We start from the raw sequence: 22,490 nt of genomic DNA, 5'->3' as shown, positions 1-22,490 counted from the left end.
TCAAGGTTTGCTCTTGGTTTCTTCCTCAAACCTATGCAGACATGTTTTTACCAGTAGGTGGTTTTGCTAAGGTTTACGGTTTCGTTTCAATGAGCCACCACTGCCTGTCGGAAAACAGCATGCCGGTTGTTCGTTATTTTGCATACAAGCATCAATATATCAATCACCAAGCATTGAAAATTATTTCATTTTTCATATTTCCTTTTCGCTGTATTTACCAAATAACAACACACCATTCCATGAAAAAAAAATATTCACTACCATTCTATACTTCCTAGAAATAGAAGAGGCATATTGGTAAATGATTTCCTTGAAAGTCCTTTAAAATTACATTTAAAAAATTAATAAATACTTTCACCATAGAAATATTGTTTTAGCAACAATATTTTTGAATTGTCAAATAACCTCCGACATATAATATCATCCATCAATATTCACATAGTCACTATTTGTGTATATAAGCATTCAAAACATATAAATGTATTTTATTTTTTATATTATTCAACAAATGTATGGTAACGTAGAAGAAAATAAAAAAATAAAAATGATACATCTATATAAATATATATTAAACAAAAAAATATATTGTTAATGTACATAGGTCGAAGAAAACAATGCATTGGAGGGTGATAAAATTCTCCAAGCTCCCAGAGTGGCTTGTACATTAAAATTTTTTCACTTACCCTAAATAAGGCCTCCCATAGTGGCTTATACATTAAACAGAGATAGTTTGGAAAATATTAATTTTTTCACTTAACCCAAATAAGGCCTCGTCTCGAAAGAAACTTAACATATATATATATATATGAAAAATGGGTGGATGCTCGAAATTCGTGGGTTGAATTTGGGTCGAATTCGAAGAGAGGAGGAGAAGAGAGGGAGACGGCGGGTGCTGGTTCTGCCGACGCCGTCGCCTCGTCGCCTCACCATCCTCGTCGCAGCCCTCCTGTGCCTCCGCCGCGAGGAGCTCGTCGCCTCCGCCCGCCGTCCTCGTCGCAGCTTCGCAGCTCGTCGCCTCCGCCCCCGCCTCCGCCATCAGCCCTAATAATTGGGCCCCCTCTAGTCCTCCTCCTCCTCCTTCCTCCCTCCTCCTCCCTTCCCTTCTTCTTCTCCCCTCTTCTTCGTTTCTGATTAAACACAGGAAAAAAAAAAAAAAAAAAAAAAAAAAAAACAGACACCAAAACGACGTCGTTTTGGTGTCGAGCCAAATTCGACCCACGAATTTCAAGCTACCAACCGGGGTTGTATATATATATATATATATATCAAAACAAAAAGCTAAAAAACTAACATATTTGGCTTGCATCTAGAAAAATTAGCTTCTATCAGTATAAAAACATACCCTCACAATAACTTTTTATGAAAATTTCATGCAAAAAGTCAAAAGATAACATCAGCCTTTCTTGTTTTTCTGTACAACTAAAAATGTCATTATCAAATATTAATTTTTTTTCGCCTCATAAAAAAGTTAAAAAATTATTTAAAAAGTTTATTCCCAAACAAAGCCACTCGGGCAACTTCGTGGAAATGGACTTCTCAGTGCATTACTTCTAAAATTCCTTCCATTTAACCTCACTATATATAAACTAATAATAATAATAAATGAAAAGGACTTCTATCATTAGAAAAATCCTGTCAAACACCAATCACTCAAATAATAGTCAATTTCCACAAACCATGCAAAGAACTTCCATGAAATTTTTTGATCTTTATTCTAGTACATTACATTATTTTCAAGTATATCAAAATTCTTTTCCAAATCCTAAATTAAAAAGTTTCACAATGTCGTAAGCATGAAGTAAAGGGCAAATTTTCAAAAAAAAAAAAAAAAATTGAAGGGGGAAATTTTTTTAACTACATGCATAAACAGGTACTATACCTTCAAAACAATGAAAAATAAAAATATAAAAGAATATGTATAATTTGTGGATCATTTACATTAGTAAGTTGTGGACTAAAATAAATACATATAAAAAAAATGCATAGTCTATCACCAGGAGACTGACCAGCCAAGGATGAGTGCAGTAGTATGCATGGTTAGCACAAGCCAGAAAGCTTCTAATGCCTATGTCCGAAAGGCCGCCACCACCTTTTCTTCCTCTTAGAATCGGATGGCAGTAATCCTAGTTTAAAACAAAAAACAATGAAGCATAAACACCATGCTAAACCCGCAAACACCCAGGTGCAAATAACTAAATCCATCGAAACTCAAGTAGTGATTGGTTGAAATTGGAAACTTGAAATTATAATCAAAATTTATACTCGTTCTCTTTAAGAAAAGTAAGGGAAGTCACCTCCTTGAGGATAGATAGAGTTGTAGTGCACCTCCGCCCAAAAGCTCAAGAAAATGACTGCAAATGCAACAAAATCATTTCTATAAATCCTATGGATTAAAAAAAAATATTACAAACAATTGTGGTTTACCCTAAGCAATTCCTACGAGAAGGCTCATTAAATTCATGATTTTGACCTTATATATGCAATAAATATTGGCATGACTAAAGATAAACAGGTAGGGTTGGAATACAATTAACAATGTTACATTTCCACATAACACATGCAAAGGCAGATCAAGACACTTGAAATGAAGATTAAATTTATCACGAAGTTCTTGAGTGTGGTTATGGTAAATCAAGCTAAGATAGTATTATTATTATGAACAGGAATTGAACAAGACTTGGAAAGTGTTGCAAGGGAGAAGATTCAAATAGAGTTTAGCAGAGATTAGAACATCTTTACTATTATAGACCATTTAGCTACATTTAGTTCTGATATCTACCTAGGTTTATAATCTATTTAATTCTACATGGGATATAGTCCGTCTTTCCTATTTTTCTTGCATGATATAATGCCAACGAAGCATATCATACATCCTGACTAGCACACTTAAGTCCTTCATTCCATGGGGTTTATATTTAAGTTTTCTTGAATTTTTGTTTTGATTTAGTCATTGTTTATTTTTTGTGCTTCATGAAGGGAAACTTATGAGTTTTTTTTTCCCCCCTAATGTGTCTTTTAAATGGAATTGACATAAGTTCATCACTATAACCTTTTAAAGTAATAAAACCTTTGAGCTTAGAACATTGATACATATCAGTCATACTTTAATAGACAATCAATGCAAGTATGATTATAGCCATATACTGAACAGATAATGTTGACGAAACATAGAAACTGGGTACCAAACAGAGAAATTTTGTTCAACTATATATTTTACATTAAATTGAGAAATAGTAAATCTAAATGAAACTGTAAAAATCGCAGCAGAGCTATCAGCAAGTGAGGATATAATTAGTTAATATTTGCAAAAAGCTCCCAGTATTATTTTTACAACTACAGAACAGAGAAATCAAGCTGCTATTAATGCTCACCGGAACTAGGGTATAATCAATTAGACTATGGAAAAAACCGACAGGATTATTTTTAGTATTTCCACAATGGAAACACCGACTCATCATTAACTCTCACAGAAACTTGGAAAATGAAAGATTGGTTTTATTTGGAAAGAACTACGAGCGCTATTTTTAGTATTACAAAAAGACAAAAGCCATTATCAATGTTCACATAAACTTGAAATCGCTGAAAGTTACCTCGGTTGGAATTTTGGACCTTTGGAAGAATCTCAATGGAACAGGTATCTTTAAATGAAGTGACGACAAAAATTTTTACACCATACTGCAACACAACAATAAAATATATTAGTTCCGGATGAATGAACATTTTAACAAGCCAGTTAGTTATTCTCTTACAGTTAAACCTAAGCTTAGTAGCTTGCCTGCCCAAAAAGACTAATCACTCCATTTGCAATTACTTTCCCCATTTCCCATTATTCTGATATTCCAAAAAAAATGTAACCATATACATTACACACACTTATTCACACAAACACAAGCACACATGTTCAAAAGGCACCAACAGGGATGCTGCCAATATATTCAAACTGAATCCACGAAGAAACGTAAACATAGACCTCAACATCATAGGGATATAAATTTCCACAAAACCCAAAAGAATATCCCAAATCAAACTCCATCGAAACCTATAATGCTCAAAAAACAGCTTTTGACTTGTGAATAATCTCTTCCACTTCTTCATGGACAGGTAATTTCTCAATCCAGAAATGGGCCACATTAAGCAAAGAGGAGCAGCATTGCACCTCTTCATTCTCCTCTTGCCAACTCTAGTCCCCGGCCAACTATGAAGGAGCTCCACCACTGCCCTACGGAGTCCCAAACAACTCCAAATATGGCTAAAAAGCAACAGCCACTCTACGATGCATACGGCGACTCACCATACTCTCTTACCCACTCTAAAACTTTTAATAAATGATGATTACAAACAATAAAAAGCAACTGTGAACAAAAAAAATCACAAGCTCATTGTACAAAAAATAAATAAATATTACTACGAACAAACCATAGATAAGTAACTAAAGACGCTGATGAAGAAAGACCATAAAAGTAATAGAAACATACTGATGTCTGTGGTTGATTAGTCTTTCTAGGGATATGGTTCATACCTTTGCATCATTCATCTTCTTGAGAACTTAAAAATTTTAGGCACAGTTTTCTTTTTCTTTTTAACTAAACCCAAATCGAAGCTTAAAGACCCAAAATGTCTACTAAAAAGAATTCAAAAAATTCTAAACTTAGATGGAGAAATTCAGTTTCTAGGATTGCAACCATTATAGCAAAGATATCTTGCCAATCATATTAGAGCAACTCCAACCACATTCTTCATTTTTTACTAGCTAAAATATATTAAAAAAAAAGGCATGTTCTTTATTTTGCCTAATTCATTTTTTATTTATGTACTCTAACACTACTCTGTATTTTACCTATCTACACATGCAAACTATTTAAAGAGCCTCACAAACGTCTTCAAATGTAGCTAGCCTTGAAGAATTTTGTTAAAATAACTATTATAATAGCTAGCCCATTGGAATGACTAAAATATGATGATAACAAGCCTTGTTTAAAGAGTCCCTTAGAGATGCTTAGTTAGGCAAAAATAGAGTTTTTAATCTACCAAACTTCCATAAGAGAGCTAATTATATAGAAAGAAAAAAATTAGCCACGGAAAACTAGAGCTATTGATGTTCCAAACTTCTATATGGAAATATCACTTATCAAGGGAAAAAAAGAAAGAAAAACAAAAACACATATTGACCCCGATTTTCTAGCATGCTTCAAGGAATTATTCTAAAAATATTTGCGGTCGATTCTGCCTTGCTACCACCCCTTTTCACAAACAAAAAATCTAGTGGCGATGATGTGCCCTCTACAACCATATTATCAATTAAGGATCTTCCTATATATGCACACAACCTTAGATGGTACTTAAGTAGTTCGAGTTCTTTTCAATGAAAAGAAGAATCTTAGTTGATTGCCAACACATAACAGAAAGATTTGACCTAAAACCTCCAAGCAAGGTTTTAAAAAGCGGCCGCAACCGTTACGTAACGGGTTGTGGTAGTTGTGGTGGTTACCGCAACCCGTTACGGCCGCTTTTGCAGTGTGATTGAGATTCACAGGTGTGTCGGCCGTAGCGGTTGCTATAGCGGTCATAACGGTGTCGTGACAGTTTGTTACATACCGTTATGTAACCGTTCCGAATTGCTTCTTTAAAAAAAAAAACACAAAAAAAAAGCTGAAAATGGAGGAATAGGGATAGAGAGAAGAGGGAAGATAAAGAGAGAAGATGGAGGAGCAAGAGATAGAGAGAGAGAGAAGAGGAAAGATGAAGAACATGTTATTGATTTGTTGAAGCTGTAAGACCTATGCTATTCTATTTAGTTGCTATCACTCAACCATTTTGTTTGTGCGTGTCTATCTATATATTGTTTGAAAATAATAATAATAATAAGTGCGGTCATTTTCTATTTGGCTTGGCTAAAATATGTATATATATATTTAGGCTCTTATTTATTCTCTTACTTTTGTCATTGTTTATCTTATATATAATAGGTTGTGATTATTTTTTGTATAATATAAAATCATTAATTATTAAAATAAAATATAAAAAACTCAGTTCATAGTGATTTAAAAATATGAAATATATTGGATCATACTTAAAAATTTACAAAAATTGATCAATATTTATTTTAAACCCAATAAATATGATCATGGAAAAAAAATATGCGCATCAGTAAGTTTTTTTCAAATTGTGCGAAAAATAAAAAAATGGTAAACTACCAATAAGTCCTAATAGTTGGATTTAATTCCCATCAAATCCTATTGAAAATAAGTCTTGGTAAAATTGTCGTTAAAAATAATTTTTTTGTGACAATTTTTTACATACGTCGTTAAAAATTAACAATTAGTGACTTTTTTTTGTCATGATTGTTATAAATTGTCGCTAAAATTTACAATTCGTGACTTTTTTTATGACAAATTTTTTTCATTGGACCTATTAGATAATAAGCCTACTTATTAGGACCTACACGTAAGTACCCCATAAAAAAATTCACGGTTTCGGTTACTATAACCATTGCGCTACGGCCTTTACAACCCACAACCACAACCGCGCCACCGCCACCGTTATGGCGACTGCGACCACAACCGCAACCACTTTTCAAAACCTTACCTCCAAGACTTGGATACTGCCTAAGAGAGGGAGAGAGAAATATTGTTTCTTGAGAAAATAAAATTTATTACTTCCCTCATAAAGACTACCAAAAAACTTAAACATCATAATTCTTTTAGTAATAGGGGTGTGAATTTGAAGGAGGTGAGAAAGAGAGAGAGCGCTTAAAAAAAAAAATTTGTTTCTTGTGAAAAAAAATATATACAATACTTCTCATGCAAAGACTATAAAAAAAACTTTATCAAAAGATTACTTTAAAATCCAGGTGTGAGTTTGAAGGAGGTGAGAGAAACCTTGAAAGAAAATTTGTTCTTGGGAATAGAAAATCATTATTTTCCACATAAAGAGTAGTATAATAATGTTCTTCAATAAATAAGTGAATTTTTTATGCAGAGTAAAGAAGCTCAAGAAAGGCTATATTCAAAGAAACAATGATATTTGGACATTGGCATGATTTCATAGAAAAACTTATAGAAATCGAAATCTTATATAATTATGTTTCTAATATTATTAGAGTCTTATTTTATGATTATATTTATGTTTTCTAAGATTTTAGGTTGGGGTATTTTGATAATTTTCATATTTGCTGACATGGGTTGTAGGGGTTGCCCATGGGTTGTCTTGTGGATTAAGTTATTTAATTGATCTTTATTTATATTTCTTATTTAGCCTTAAATTGGTTTTGGAACTCAAAGTAGTTTTAGTAGTTTCTTTTTTTTGTTCTAGTTGGTTTATGAAATTATAAAATTCTATATAAAGTCATGTAATGCTTGTAATTTAATAGAGTTGGTATTTTAGAAAATTTTCAGAACTTTTGAAACTTCTTATGGATTGTGTGATGCAATCAAACCCTATGTGCAATCCCCAAGGGATTCTAGGAGTGATTCATAAACCTATATTCTTCTCTTTCTTTCCCTTTTTTATTTACTGCACTTTTAACAGCCCAAAACACTGTTCACGAATCACTGTTCACAGCTTCATGACAGCCCCTTAAAACAGTGCCACAATCTCATCTTTTCATACTCAAACTCTTACCCCTTTATTACCCTAAACAAACCCTTTAAACCCCTATATGATTATTGCAATTTCGGCCATAAAACCCAATTAAAATCAGCCTCAAAAGAACACTGTTGCTACTGTCCCTACTCGTCCAGCATCAATTTTACTTCTTTTAAATCACAAAATTTATTAGTATGGACTGCATTGACGGTAATGAGGGTAGCACAAGAAGATGGACAAAGGAAAAGCATAAAAGCATAGAAAGGTTGACACTAAGCGCCCATAAGTACCCAGCATCTTTTCTAATATATGGACCACACAGTTGCCCATGCATAAATTCCCAACTAACCAATACGCAACAAAGTAAATATGCTATTTAAAAATCTATAAAATTCATTTGTTACCAAGGGAAGCACATCAACTCGCAACTTTCAAATTTACCATATATCTTGCAATGGCCTACATTCAAGCCAACAATAATAAACCAAAACCGGAACGAAATTCAACTAAACAGGAATGAAAGGAAAAAAATTGTTTTGCTGGTGATCCATAATTCATACCGAATCCGCAGCTGCCTGCAATGTCACGTGATCTCCCCATTCACCACTCCTAGTTTAATCAAAATACCAAGGGCATAAACAACAATTAAGTGTAATGATATGAAAACTAAGAACAAAAAATACTACAAAGGATTTTGAATAATACTTGGACATCTTCTTCAAATAGTCACCATATTCCATGGGAACATATCCCTCATACATCTCGCGATGAGACTTAAGCTGGTAATATCCAAGCATTATTAAGAAGGAAAATTAGGAAACCGATAATTTCCATTCAAGCTCAACAATAATAAAATTTCAGCAAAAAAATATTAATATCTAGGATAACCACCTGATTAACTACTTGTTTTCTCACATATCTGTGCAGCTTTGAGGTGCGATAGAATTGATCTGATAAAGCACGAAACTAGAGAAGGAAAAAAGGAGTGAGAAACACAGCTGCTGGTAAAATAGGACAATCTGATAATACATGATAATTCCTTACACACACATATCAGTAGGGATAAAACTGCATGGAAACTATGAAAATTAATTTTTCCATTTTTTTGGGAGGAGGGTTATTTCACAATTAAGGAAAAAAGTATAACAACATATACAGTTAACTTTGTAACAACATAACAGACAAAACTGCAGTGGATTGCCTTGGAAACAAAAGTCAACTTATACAGTTATGCCCTTCAATTGTTTTATATGGAGGAACCCTAATGGAGTTCATGTGGACAGGAAACAAAATAAGAAAGTTGTACGTAAAAGCAGAACATCTGAAAGTAAAAAATTCAATGGAGAAAAGCACATAATTAGTAAGCTAAAATGCACAATACAAGAATTTGATCAGCATGTTAAAATTTATCAATAAACCTACCACCACTACCACCTCACCTACTCCATTAAACCTAACCCACTACACCACTACCCCCTCACCTACTCCACTAAACCTAACCCACTACCCCTACATCTATATACCCACTACACCTACATCTATATAAGGAACCATTTGTAATAGACAGAATATATACAACATAAATCAATCAATTACAAATATCAATCAATAATACAATCATTTCTCTTTATACATTAAATCTCTACATGGTATCAGAGCAAGTTTAAGACCTTGGTATTTCTCGCTTCACCGGCGGGCGGCAACCTCGCCTTGGCCGCCCGCCGGACCTCAACCTATTCCGCTTATTTTCTACACATACCTTGACTTCTTCAACATTCACCTTCTCATCTCTCCTTAGCATAAAGCACAGGCTCCAACATTTTCTTACACCCCTCCTCCGCTATGTCGGCGGCGGCACCCGCATCATCGTCTAGCCTCTATCGCCGTTCACCTCGCCTCTCATATATCCGTGGTTGTACTCTTACTCGTCGTCGTCGTTGGCGTTTCTGGCGCTGCTTTTCTGCTCGTCACTGCTGTTTTTTTCCCGATTTGCTCTCTCTCTCTTAGCCATGGATTTGGGTGTGGGGTGTAGAGCTGTGGCTCTGTTGTTGGTAGCCATGTTTGCTGGCTTGAAGGTTTCAATGGCAGCAGTGTACAAGGTTGGGGACTCCGCTGGTTGAACCATCATTGGGAATATTGATTACAAGGCCTGGGCTGCTTCCAAGACGTTTCATGTTGGAGATGTCATCATTTTCGAATACAATTTTCAATGTCACGTGTTGCAAGTGCCCCACAAAGAATACCAAGCCTGCAGAAGTGTAAGACAGTAACATGCATCTTCACATACAGCTTGGGTAATGTGTAACTGTCAAAAGCACAAGCTTCTTGGACCTCCCTCTCTCTCATCTTTTCCCACTTTCAAACCCACTTTCATCATATCTCTCCTTTCTCTTAATTTATTCCATCCACAAATATTTTTCTCTATTTTCTTTATCCATTATTTTCTTTTATTTTATTTTTCTTATTAAACAAAACAATACCACAAAATAACACCAACAACATTCCACAACCTTGTCATTTTATTCATATCAGGGGATCAACCCCGATCACACTTTTACATCCAAAAAAAAAAAAAAAAATACCCACACAAACAAAAACAAAACTACCACACCCACAGTGGGATTTTTCTTCTCTACTCAGCCGCCGGTCTTTTCTTCTTGCCTCCGTCCTGGGCGGCCCTTGCCGGTGTTGCCTCCGTGTTTTCCACTCCACTGGGCACGATCACTCCACCCTGCTCCTCCACTACAGCATATGGTGGACCTCCAAATCGGAACATCACGGTGGCCTTCCGCTTCAGCTCCTTGTTTTCTGCCTTTAGCACACTTATCTCTGCTCGCGCATCCTTATACATGCGTTGGAGCAGAGCCAGTTGGGCGTTTAGCTGCTGCACCTCATTTGTTCTACTCTGCAGCCGGTTCGACAAATTTGTAACCACAGTCATGGTTTCCACACATGACTTCAATGTATACTGATTGGCCTCCACATCCGACTGCACTGCCATTCTTTGCTCCACAGACCGCATAGGAAAGTTCAACGGAGCAAACTCCGGGGCGCTTGGTTGAGGTTCCAGTGCCACCGCACCAGTTATCTCTCTTGTTGACTCGTTGAGGTCGGGAAAGAGAGTGAGCAGACCACGGGACGAAGAGGCCATATTCTGGGTAGCTGAACGGGAAGACGAGGCCATGTTATGGGTTGCTGAGTGTTTCAGAGAAAGGTTGGTTACAGAATGGCAACAGAGTGTTCCAGAATCTCTTTCTCAGAAACGGAAGAGTTTTTTCAAAGGATTTTCGGCGGTTTCAGACTGGTTTGCACAGCCTCCGCCTCAACCTTGGTTAAATAGCCGAGGCCGACACGCCACTCTGTCGCTCACGTGCCTCGCCGCGTCTCCGGCTCACCTTTTGATGGCTCGACGCTTTCTGTCAGGCACGCCTTTTGATGAAGTGGGCGCGCCTTTTGAGGGCGCGACTTTTGAGGGCTCACTATATATATCCATATATATATATATTTGGGCAGCCTATATACACCATCATACAGTGTATTTTTTATGGGTCCGACAAGATTCTGTAAACTGTCCCGACATTGATTCCGGTTAGCTCCTTCATGGGTCCGACAAGACTCTGTAAACTGTCCCGACATTGATTCCGGTTAGTTTCTACAACGGTCCGACATGACCCCATAAACTGTCTTCTACATCGGTCTGACACCGCCATACAGTGTCCTCTACAACGTTATGACACCACCATTCAGTGTCTTCACCAATGGTTTGACACGACCATACAGTGTCTCCTATTCTTTTTTTATTTTTATGTATTTTCTTGTTTTGTTCCTCTCTTCAAACTCAAGTTGGTTAGTTTCTATCCTCCTTGAGTTTGCGGGGGGCTGTTAAAATTTATCAATAAACCTACCACCACTACCACCTCACCTACTCCATTAAACCTAACCCACTACACCACTACCCCCTCACCTACTCCACTAAACCTAACCCACTACACCTACATCTATATACCCACTACACCTACATCTATATAAGGAACCATTTGTAATAGACAGAATATATACAACATAAATCAATCAATTACAAATATCAATCAATAATACAATCATTTCTCTTTATACATTAAATCTCTACACAGCATATGTACATGTAGATCTTTAGCTACAGACAACAAATAGATACACATGCATGACGCATGCACCACTGCATATGACCTAGATAAGAAATAAATAACCATAATTAAGGATGGCAATTTACCCTGATTACCTGAGAATCCGGGCAACCCAGTCTATTCCTAATGGGACGGGTATGGGGTGATTGACGTGATCCTAGTTGGAGTAAGGGCTTGTTTGGGGATAGTAAGTCATAAACTGAGCAGGCTCAGACCAGAGACATGAATATGCTATGCCCCGATCACGTCTAAAATACACAAGTACCCTTATTATATTTCACATTTCCTCAGATACACTTGTACATAAACAATATGGTTTCTATAGAAACCATTTTGTTGCTCCTCTTGCCGTCTCCTCTAGTCTCTCTTGCCCATGGCAAACGATAATCCATGGCCAGCATTGCCTTGACAGATGTTGCCAAAGAAGAAACCCTAAAATTGTGGTTATTGTCTTCAAGTTCAGATTATTGCTAGAGAAGAAATCTGAATGGTGTGGCAGTGGCCCCTTGTCCAGTTTAGGTAGGTAATCATAGTTTCTTATCAAAATGTCTCTTACATGTCAGAGTGTATTCATGATTGACAATCGTTCTAGGGTTTTCGTGATTTATTTCACTCAAAGACAAGGTGAAGCGGGGTGGCTTGGGAACAAAGGATGCGAGATCATTCCCATGGTAGAGCTGGGGCAAGGGGTTTCCCTTATTGGGGCGAGCTCAGGAAGGCAGGGCCCACTCCCATGCTGTCCCCTTGCCATCCCTAACCACAACTGTAGGACTAGGTACAATGTGTAAACTACTATTCATGTAGAAATGTTCATTTAAACCGATGTGAAGGGAACAAAGGCCAAATAAAATCCATAGAAAGCGAAGTATTAGTTCTTGGTGTGGCCATAATTGCAAAACTTAAATGGTGGTAATTAAACATTTCACAACAATTTTTCTGCAAGAGAGGTCAAGTCACACTCTATAGAGTGGACTGTGGAACAAAACACAAAACTACATTCTTCTATGTTAAAAAAAAATGCACAAAGAGTTTTTTTCTGAATGTATTAGCAAGATCCAATGAATTTTTCATGAAGACTATATATTCAAGTAGTTGGGTGTCATACGCAAAAATAAGTCATTTAACCATAACTAAAGTAGCAAATTTGATCTCTCCAACAATTCGGACAAATTTGAAGAAATTCATATCGTGGCTCCAAACCCTCTCCATTTACATAAATAAACTCTTCAATGCTAAAAATAACCTCATTTTTTTCCTTTTTGGTTCAAGAAAATAGCCTTCGGGAAATAAAAAATAAAAAATAAACTGTACATCTAAAATGAAATGCCAGTTTAAAAGGTTTAAAACCAAAACTAAAAAGGTTTAGTAATCATGTGTCAAAGCTACGGAACTTTGATTGATAAATGAGAATGATGTGCCTCATAGCATCTAATACCACCACAGTTTCAGCATCTATTGTTGTTCCTTGGGAGCATTTCACATGAACCAACCTTAAGGACAAACCGTACTTTGCGAGCATCACATACATTTACTACATCAACACCCATTGATCCTAACATATAAACAATAGGATGGATGTGGTTTAGCCCCCCTGCCTTGTATTAAACATACATTTCTGATAACTAACGGGTTGAATCTGGTAGATTTTTAAACATGTATTCATAATAACTAAAATGGAGTCGAATAAGGTAAACTTCTTTAGAAACAAAATAAGAGTTTTTATTAGAATTGAGGCCCACATTTTTAGGCACTAGGTCAAATGCAACAAATGCTACTATGACTTCCCCACCACACACAGGCAAAAGTAATTATTTCTAAGAATAGTTCAGACGGGGATTAAACAAAAATATTCAACTTACTATTCAAAAGGGAAGAAAACAAAACAACTAACCTGACAATTGCCATCTCCTTTAATCTTATGCTCAACCAAGTCATATAATTGCAATCTGCAAAATAATATCCGGATTCAAGTTTACTGCAAGTAGTACATACCTGATAAAGAGGGCATAGCAAAGCAAGGAAAAGCCCCAATATCCAAAAACCCAAAATCAACTATAGCTAACATGCAATACTGTTAAATTGTAGATCACAACCTCATTTAAAAGTTTAAGCTATTAGAAAGAGACGTAACTTTACTATTTATATCCTCAACAAATACATATCCAACAGTATTGCATGAGAGAGGAGTTTTTTCAGTTTCAACGTTTTATTAGATTTTGTGTGGTGGTTTGAAAAGCTCAGCCCACACTTCTCCTTAAAACCCAGGTATTAAGGAGAGGAAAACTGAAACTTTATAATTAGCACAGATAGGGCAACTCCAGGTGATGTAAGACACATTCTAACACACCCTCCTGGACCACAACATATACTAGCCGGACAAACGGCACACCAATCACAGGCTCAACCAAACTTTCATACCAAATTGAAAAATCCAGCCCACACTTCTCCTTAAAATCCAGGTATTAAGGAGAGCGAAACTAAAACCTTATAACTAGCACAAATAAGGCAACTTCAGGCGATGTGGGACACATTACAACATTGGTGGTGTTCTATCGAATGTGGCTTTCTTTGTGTAGATGGCGGCTTTTGGCAAGATTTTGACTATTAATAACTTCATCCATCGGCATACTATTCTGGTTAATTGGTGTTGCATGTATTGTGCGGATGCAGAGACAGTGGATTATTTGCTTATTCATTGTCTTGCTTCTCGTTTGTGGGCGCTTATTTTTTCTGTGTTTGGAGCGGTGTGGGCTTAGCCAAACCGGGTCATGGAGGTTCATTGTTGTTGGGAGGGTGGTCGAGTTGGGAAGAGGCAGCGGAGAGCTTCGGCGTTAACCCCTTTGTGTTTGATGTGGTTGCTTTGGTTGGAGCGGAATCAACAGACTTTTTAAGGGTGTGCTCAATTAGTGCCTCAGTTAGAGTCTCAATTTTTTGGTGTTTTGTATAGCTGGGTGGCGGGAAATATAGATCCCAATTTATTTGCTTTCTTGGATTTTGTAGATGATTTAGTTGGTTAGGTCCCATGTTTTTCGGGTTTCTTTGTCTTGTATTCTTTTACATCTTCTTGATGCTTTCGCAATAAATTTTATTTATCAAAAAAAAAAAAAAATTCATATCCAAAACTAAAGAAAAATGGGAAAGTGGTTAGACTTTATTGGGTAGGACTTCGCTTCACACCCACCCTCACACCCAATGTGCTCACTCGGAAGCACCTGCGGCATGCAGGCCAGGGACTCGCACCCTAGCCATCCCTAAGTACTTTGGCTCTGCTACCACGTTACATGGTCTTAGGTAGAACTCAACCCCAAAAGCTAACTCTCACACTTATATGCTTGACATTATTTTAGTACTTGGGTGATGTGGCACTTCGCTTCACAAGAACATCCCAACAACAATAAAGTAAAGGAAGCATAGTACCCCCATAAATATACACTAATATAGGAATTTCAAAAACCAACAAATTAATTAATAATGAAAGGGTCAATCCTCTATCCTCCTCGTTTGCAGACATAGAGCAGGTATGAAAGAATGATCATACATAACAAAACAAGGAACATAAGCAGGACTAGGAGCGAATAGGGCATTAAAGAGTCAGATTTCCAAAGGGCTGAAATATTGGTATCGCCAACAAATTCCAAAACATTACAGAAGAGTTTGAGTTGATGTATATCATTAGTATCATTTTCATGAACTGATAAAAAATTATTGCGGTTTTGATGGATGGGCCAGTATCTTTATTCTTTTTAAACATTTAGCTTTTATATGGAACAATCAGCTACAACATTTTGAAAGCCCCACATAGCGTATGCAACAATTTTGAAATTAGAAGAATGGATCCGAACACGTAAACAAATTTATTTCAAGTCTAAATAATACATTCAACAGAATAATGAACAGCAGAAAATAAAATCAGGTAAGCATATAAGAATATGTCCCAAAACAATAAATGATTAAACCAAGCCACTGCGATCACGAGCAAGATGAGTTATGAGGTTGAACAACATTCTTTGGCTAGGTTCCAACTCAAGCTGAGCTAGAGCTTCCCCAGATTCTGCAGGACTGAACGTGCACTATCTGATTCCTACCTAGGCTTTGAAAATTTGCAGCCCTAAAAAGGTCCATAACAAAATGTGTGCATGAACAAAAAAAGAGGGGACAGAGGGAGACTGATAATGCTAATATGTTAGGTGATTATTTCTTGGTCGCCAAGTACAAAGGAGATTTCTTAGGACATGGGGGAAAGCCATGGTCACTCTAGCATCCACTGAGTCACACCAATGGACAAGCCCCAGATTTAAGATGCATTAATCAATCCAAAGCTACCCAAAAAAAAAAAAAAAAAATCATAATTTCTCCAACATAAGAAGAAAAATAAGAAAATACCTATCTAGCAGCCTTTGATGATCAGAAGTTGCTTCATCAATTGTAGGTATTTCACCATTAATTCTAGGAACATGCTGCATAATACCCACATATAGTTTAAATATCAGAATTCTAAGAAAATTTAATGATTAGATCCAAGTTTAAACCCATGAATCATAAAACCATCCACATTGCCAATTTTAAAGATGGGAACAAATGGGGATACAAGTGAAATAAACGACAATGAAAGTAGACAATTGTTCATTTACATATTATGCAACACAATAAAGATGCAAAGCATATTGAGGAGTTGTTATGCAAGAACTTAAAAACATTCAAGAGGACACTTCGGAGGGAGCAGAGAGGTCTCTTAATTTTCCCTATCCACATGCTAGGCTTTGGGGGCCTTCATATGCTTAATGCTTATAATAAACGGCTTGAAGTCAAATCCTACTATTAACTTCCAACTTGTGATTTTTACTCGTAAGTTGGTTCTTTGGGTTCCAAACAAAGATATTTTGGTCATGGTATTTTGCATTACAAGCAGTGTGAATTCATAAGCAAATCATGCAACCACTCGAGTATTAGATGATCAGTTTCACCTTCTTTCCCTCAACAAAACAAGAGCCTTCAGATTAAAATAATTAGAGGTCCAGGGTGATATTGAAATAGTTGTTATGGCTTGTAATCAGCAGTTTTTAGAGAAATTGCGAAAAAAGCCTACAGCCAAGAATATGATAATAACTTTTAGCCTTTTTTTTAACTAAGCATAATAAATGAAATAATAATAATAATAATAAAGAAAGAAAGAAAGAAAAGTAGGTGTGAGTCTGTTTTGCAGCTTTCTACTCTATTTATCCTGCAGATTGGTATGTAGATGTTTAAGCACAACTAACAGATTGACCTAGCTTCTGATTCTCAGTATCAGATTATTTTCCTTTTGCACATGGATTGCATTAGACCAGTAATTAAACAATATTGCATATACTAATCACTATAGAAATGAAAACTAGTACAACCCATACAAGGGATAAAATCGATCAGAGATGTAAGATGCAGAATTTTATACATTATAATGAACTTGATTCTCTATGCAATCTTGGCACAATATAAAGAACTTGAATTTCTAGATCAGTGTGAAATTAACATATCCAAGCTTCCAATTGGCTGAAGGGTTGCTTGCAGAGAAAAAAGGATAAAATTTGAGTGACAAAACCACGATCTTTTCTTGTATTAACTTTAGAAAAAATGAAATTCTTAAAGTGTCAGCTCAACAAAAATATCAAATCACAGCCTTCCATTCCAAAGACGAAATCAGTGCTCAATAATGTAAGTGGATTAGTGTGACTACAGAACTGAAGCTTGAGGAGCAAACCACAGGGGTATGCACCAAACCCCTTAGACCCACAGTGTATATACATATATATGATATTTTGCACATCACTTAGCAGTGAAGCATCACAATTTGTTTAGTCATTAAAAAGGGTAAGTGGTGAAAGAGAAGTATCATGATAGTGCTGCAAAAAAAAAAAAAATTCAACAATGGACATCAATGGTCCTGTTTGGTGTAACTGTTAAAACAGATTATAGATTATAGCTTAACAGATTATAATTTATGACTTTAATCAGAAGTTGTTAATCTATTTAGTATACTTGTTGGATTATAGATTTAAGTTGCTGAGTAGTGTTTGTTAAATAAGCTGTGAAGTAACTTTTTCAATTAACTTTTATTTTTTATTATTCACTATTTGTCTACATTTCTCATAAAAAATAATAATAATATTTTATAGTCCATTTGGGCTTTTTCTATTTTTGGAAAAATAAAAAATAAAAAAAAATCTAAGAGTGTATCCGTGAATTAACATGTCCACAGCAGAAGCTACTAATCAGAAGTAAGAGGTGAGCAGTTTCTCAAAATCAGTTTTTTTGACTTAAAATAAGTTGTTAGAATCAAAAACTGTTTAAAATAAGTTTAACCAAACAGTCCAAAATAACTTTTTAAAAGTCAGAAACCATAAGTTGACTCAAAAAAACCCCCACCAAACACCCCCAATATAATTTGGTACACATTATATTACTGAGGAAGAACCTGCAGAAAACATCATGGTACTGTATATAAGCTCCACTTACAGGAACAGGAATAATTTCGTGCAACCTCTTGCCTACTTCTCCATCCAGGGCAGAGTCATCTGCTATCTCCAGATTATAGGAATACTCCTCCCCATCATATGATTTGCCTCCAGGGCTAGAACATGAACTTGAGGGTCCCATATCCTCTGCCTCTGCCTCTGCCTGGCCACCCTCATAGCCTGCAAATTGTTAAAGAAGTCATTGGAAGAGGTCACAACATGCCAAGACAATCAAACATCAACCAAGCAGCAGCTGTCTCCCAATACCAGAATAATGGTTCCTCGACGATGGACTAAGCCAATCGGGAGCAATGGTAGATGCTTGCAAGTGCTCCTCCCCTGCATGTGAAGATTCAGATACCTCCTCTATTGATAGTTGGGATAATTCTTCTTGAAGAGCATGTGCAATAATCTCATCGTTCTCGACATTGCTACACTCTGTATCATAATTATTATCTCTGGTGTACTGGTCATGACAGATGCTCCCATCACCTCGACTGTTGTCACCATCATAATTAGAATTAAATATTTGATCAACATCAAGAAAATGAAGACCCCAGCGAACAACATCAGAATCTGGCTCAGACATATTTACTTCCCGAGCAATCTTTCCAATTAGAAAGTTGTCTGCTTCCCCAGAACACTGCAACTGTCCTTTTCTGGTTACTTTCTGTCAATACAGGTCTCAATTATGGAATATATGTAACTGAAGTCGACTGTAAGCCTGTAATCAATATCACTACACTTTGTCGCAATTCAGAAAAAATGCTGCCAATTACAACATGCAGACCAAATATTTACTCGTAGATTCCAAACTTGTAAGATTGTTGATTTTCAAATAGGACAAAACATATAGGTTCCTCCAAGCGTGTATGTGTGCTTCCTGAAATCAGAAACTGGTTCAGAAATTAGCAATAACATAAGATCATGGTTTTAAATAACGGTATCATGATACATATCGATATCAGTGATACAGTCATATATTAGTGAATATCGGTATTGGAAGTCCAAAATCCAATACTTATAAACTGATATTTAAAACCCAGCATAAGATATAAGTTGTGCAGATGAAGATGCCAAAGAGTAAGTAAGAAGAGGATAGGAAATACAATAAAGCAATATTAATCTCAGCGTTTTGAACATTCATATATGGTTTAGAATCTTTCTGAAATTTATTATTGCCACATCAGAAGCTTCGGCCACTATAATGATTTACATAAAAAAGTTAAAAAAAAAAAAAAAAAGGAATGAAACACACAACTTCCTTTGCATGCCTGACAAATAACTTTGACTGTGTCACCTATAGTATCCTCTTTTAACAATCCAGAATAAATTTTAATCATAACAAATTAAGCAAAGCTGTATTCCCTTTTAAACTTAATTCTGGAAATTACCTTTTTTTTCTGAAACAGATATCCAAAATTTATACTCCTTATAATGTTGGAATCATGGACTTATGTCTACGATGGCATCAAAATGTATGAATTTAGCATAACAATAAAACTCCAAGGCAAACTACTATAGTACAGGAAAAAATACATTTAATAATATAACCAGTAGAAAATTTCAATAGAAAGTGTCTAAACCCAAACAACACCCCATATGGGAAAAATATTTTTTTATTTATTTTTTCATATTTGACATTGAATTAACCTTGTAAATTTATTTACTTACAATTTCTAATTTTTTCTGTCATGGGAAACATGGGAAAGCTCTCCAGTCTCCACCTTATTTTGAGAGACCGACACTTTAAAAAGAGAAACTCTTTGCCCACTTGTTTAAAAGAACTCCCTGAGATACCGAGTCAAACTTAGATAATTGCTAACACAAAAGTGAAGGAAAGATTGTTTTCTCACGAGATCTTTGACAAACTGATGGGGATTAAGAAAGGAAACGAATGAAGACATATTTCAGGCGCAGGAAGCAACGTCAATTGGAAACCTAGAATTTTTAGGAGACTTTGTTTTAGAATTTGTTTCCATTTTAAATATTTCTCATTTTTTCATTAATTTCCTTATTAGTTGTGCTATGCTAGTCATACATATATATATGGAGATTGTGATACAGAAACAATCACCTTTGAATGAATATTAATTGATTTAAAAAGAATTTTTTTTCTTCTAAGAAAGTCCTAAAGTGGATTGTGCCGTTCTTGATCTTATGTTTTTTTTTACTCTAAGAAAATCCTAAAGTGGGTTGTGTCGTTCTTCATCTTCTGGTTCTACACCATTTTAACCACTCCTATGAGGGATTGATGAGTGGAAACACACCAGCATTTTTCATACGTTTGTGAAATGCAGGGACAAAGTGTGTGAAATCGTAATTGATGGTGGGAGTACCATAAATGTGGTTTCCAAATCCGTTGTCACTAAGTTAAAGTTTGTGCCACATACTCAGCCATTTAGGGTTCCTTGGGTAGATAAGACTTCCTTGCCAATCAAAGAGAGGTGTCAAGTCCTAATCCAAATGGGCGATTACTTCAACCGTATCTAGTGCGACGTCCTACCTATGGATGTTGCCCATGCGTTGTTAGGTTGCACTGGGTTTCCAAATCCGTTGTCACTAAGTTAAAGTTTGTGCCACATACTCAGCCATTTAGGGTTCCTTGGGTAGATAAGACTTCCTTGCCAATCAAAGAGAGGTGTCAAGTCCTAATCCAAATGGGTGATTACTCCGACCGTATCCAGTGTGACATCCTACCTATGGATGTTGCCCATGTGTTGTTAGGTTGCACTTGGGTGTATGATGAAGTTGTTCATAATTATGGGAGAGAGAACACCTATGTATTCAAGCATGAGGGTAAGATTATCAGACAAATCCCATATATATGGAGATTGTGATACAAAAACGATCACATTTGAATGAATAATAATTTATTAACAGACTATATTTTTTCTGACAAAACCCTTGAGTGGGTCGTGCCATTCTTTGTCTTCTGGTTCTACACCACAAACCATTTCGACTACAGTATTAATTGTCCATAATTAACTGAAATGACAATCCTACAATCAAATTACGTATAGTCCTCAAAACAATCACATCTGACAAATCCAGTATTCCATAAAAAAAAAAAAAAATTAAAAATTAAAAAAAAAAACCCATGATCCAGATGCCTTAAACCAATGCGATTTTGTTCTTCACTAAAAGTTCAAATATTTAACCTAAATCCAGAAACACATCAGTGATTGATGATTTTCAGCATTGTTCATTTGCACCCATTTAAGAATTTCGAACTCAGTAACCTAATCTACCTAATTCTCTTAACCATCTAAATTGCATATAACATCCACTCAAAAGCAAACTCTCGTATTTGTACAGTAACCTCAACAAACAAGTCTTTAGATTGCGAATACATTCAACAGTTTTTCAAATTCTAAAATGCTGAAGTACTTCATCTCCTTTTCTTTTCTTTTCTTTTTTTCCCACCAATTTCAACTAAAATTTTGAAACTTCATGTCACAATTCCATTAATTTCTAAAAACAAAAACAAAAACAAAAACAAAAATAAAAATAAAAATGCGTTCAAAGCTCGAGCAATTCTCAAACTGAAATCAAACAAGCAACCGTAATATATGTATATATATATATATAGAGAGAGAGAGAGAGAGAGAATTATTCGAAACTTCAGTATTAAGAAATCTCAAATTCGAAAATTTTGAATGGAAGTTGAAATATTCGTTAGTTTAAATCAATTCGTATTGCAACAAGACGGATCAAAGCAGACAAACATATAGTTCTGAAGCAACTCACCTTCAATTGATTGCCAGTGACATTCAAAAAACTAGAGAGAGAGAGAGATGGGTAATGGTGAGTTGGAAGGGTTTATATATAGTATCCCAGTGTTAAACATCGAACAAGTTGTAAGTGAAGAAAGGCGTAGAAAAAGGTTGGGAATGCTGTGTCGGATGGTGGATTCCTTTAAAGCTATGGTTTGTTTAAGCGGTATTTACTTGAAACGGTCCTTATTATCGTCTGCGTAGAACAGCTAATTATATTGTTAAAAAAAATTACGAAAATTTCAAATAGATTATAATTTATAAAAATAATCTCAGTTTAGTTTTTAATTTTGAGGATTTGGTGATAGGTCTCTCAGTGTCTAACTTGTCCTTCAAAAAGATAATGGCCCTGTTTGGTAGACCTTATTTTCAGCTTATTTCAGTTTTTACCTTAATTTAAGCTATTTTGATATGTTTGGTTCAGCTTAACAATACAGTTTATAACTTTTTGTAAGTCAAAAATCAACTTATTC

At 35.6% G+C, this 22,490-nt stretch overlaps 1 protein-coding gene across 3 annotated transcripts; it reads right to left on the bottom strand.

The window, feature by feature from the left end:
• Window positions 1–1,665: 1,665 nt before the first annotated feature.
• LOC114269226 (OVARIAN TUMOR DOMAIN-containing deubiquitinating enzyme 12) lies at window positions 1,666–22,205 on the bottom strand. Of its 3 annotated transcripts, none has more exons than XR_014342181.1 (11): window positions 21,992–22,111; window positions 18,509–19,124; window positions 18,243–18,421; window positions 16,134–16,207; window positions 13,642–13,696; window positions 8,476–8,550; window positions 8,290–8,363; window positions 7,989–8,193; window positions 3,591–3,675; window positions 2,295–2,351; window positions 1,666–2,123 (listed from the first exon to the last, which is right to left on the bottom strand). XR_014342181.1 is itself a non-coding variant. In XM_028210507.2 (11 exons), exons 2-11 carry the CDS (start codon window positions 18,828–18,830, stop codon window positions 2,059–2,061), a joined length of 1,035 nt encoding a protein of 344 aa, XP_028066308.2. In that variant the 5' UTR covers window positions 18,831–19,137; window positions 21,992–22,205; the 3' UTR covers window positions 1,666–2,058. The 3 variants fall into 3 exon arrangements, 2 of the variants coding, with proteins under 2 accessions (XP_028066308.2, XP_028066307.2); XM_028210507.2 differs by having other exon boundaries at window positions 8,145–8,193; window positions 18,509–19,137; window positions 21,992–22,205; XM_028210506.2 differs by having other exon boundaries at window positions 8,145–8,193; window positions 21,992–22,178.
• Between the last annotated feature and the right edge of the window lie 285 nt (window positions 22,206–22,490).

Source organism: Camellia sinensis, chromosome 10, assembly GCF_055761805.1.
Source record: "Camellia sinensis isolate YWXY chromosome 10, ASM5576180v1, whole genome shotgun sequence".
Taxonomy (NCBI): Eukaryota; Viridiplantae; Streptophyta; class Magnoliopsida; order Ericales; family Theaceae; genus Camellia; species Camellia sinensis.
This window is presented reverse-complemented; position numbering and strand designations above follow the sequence as displayed.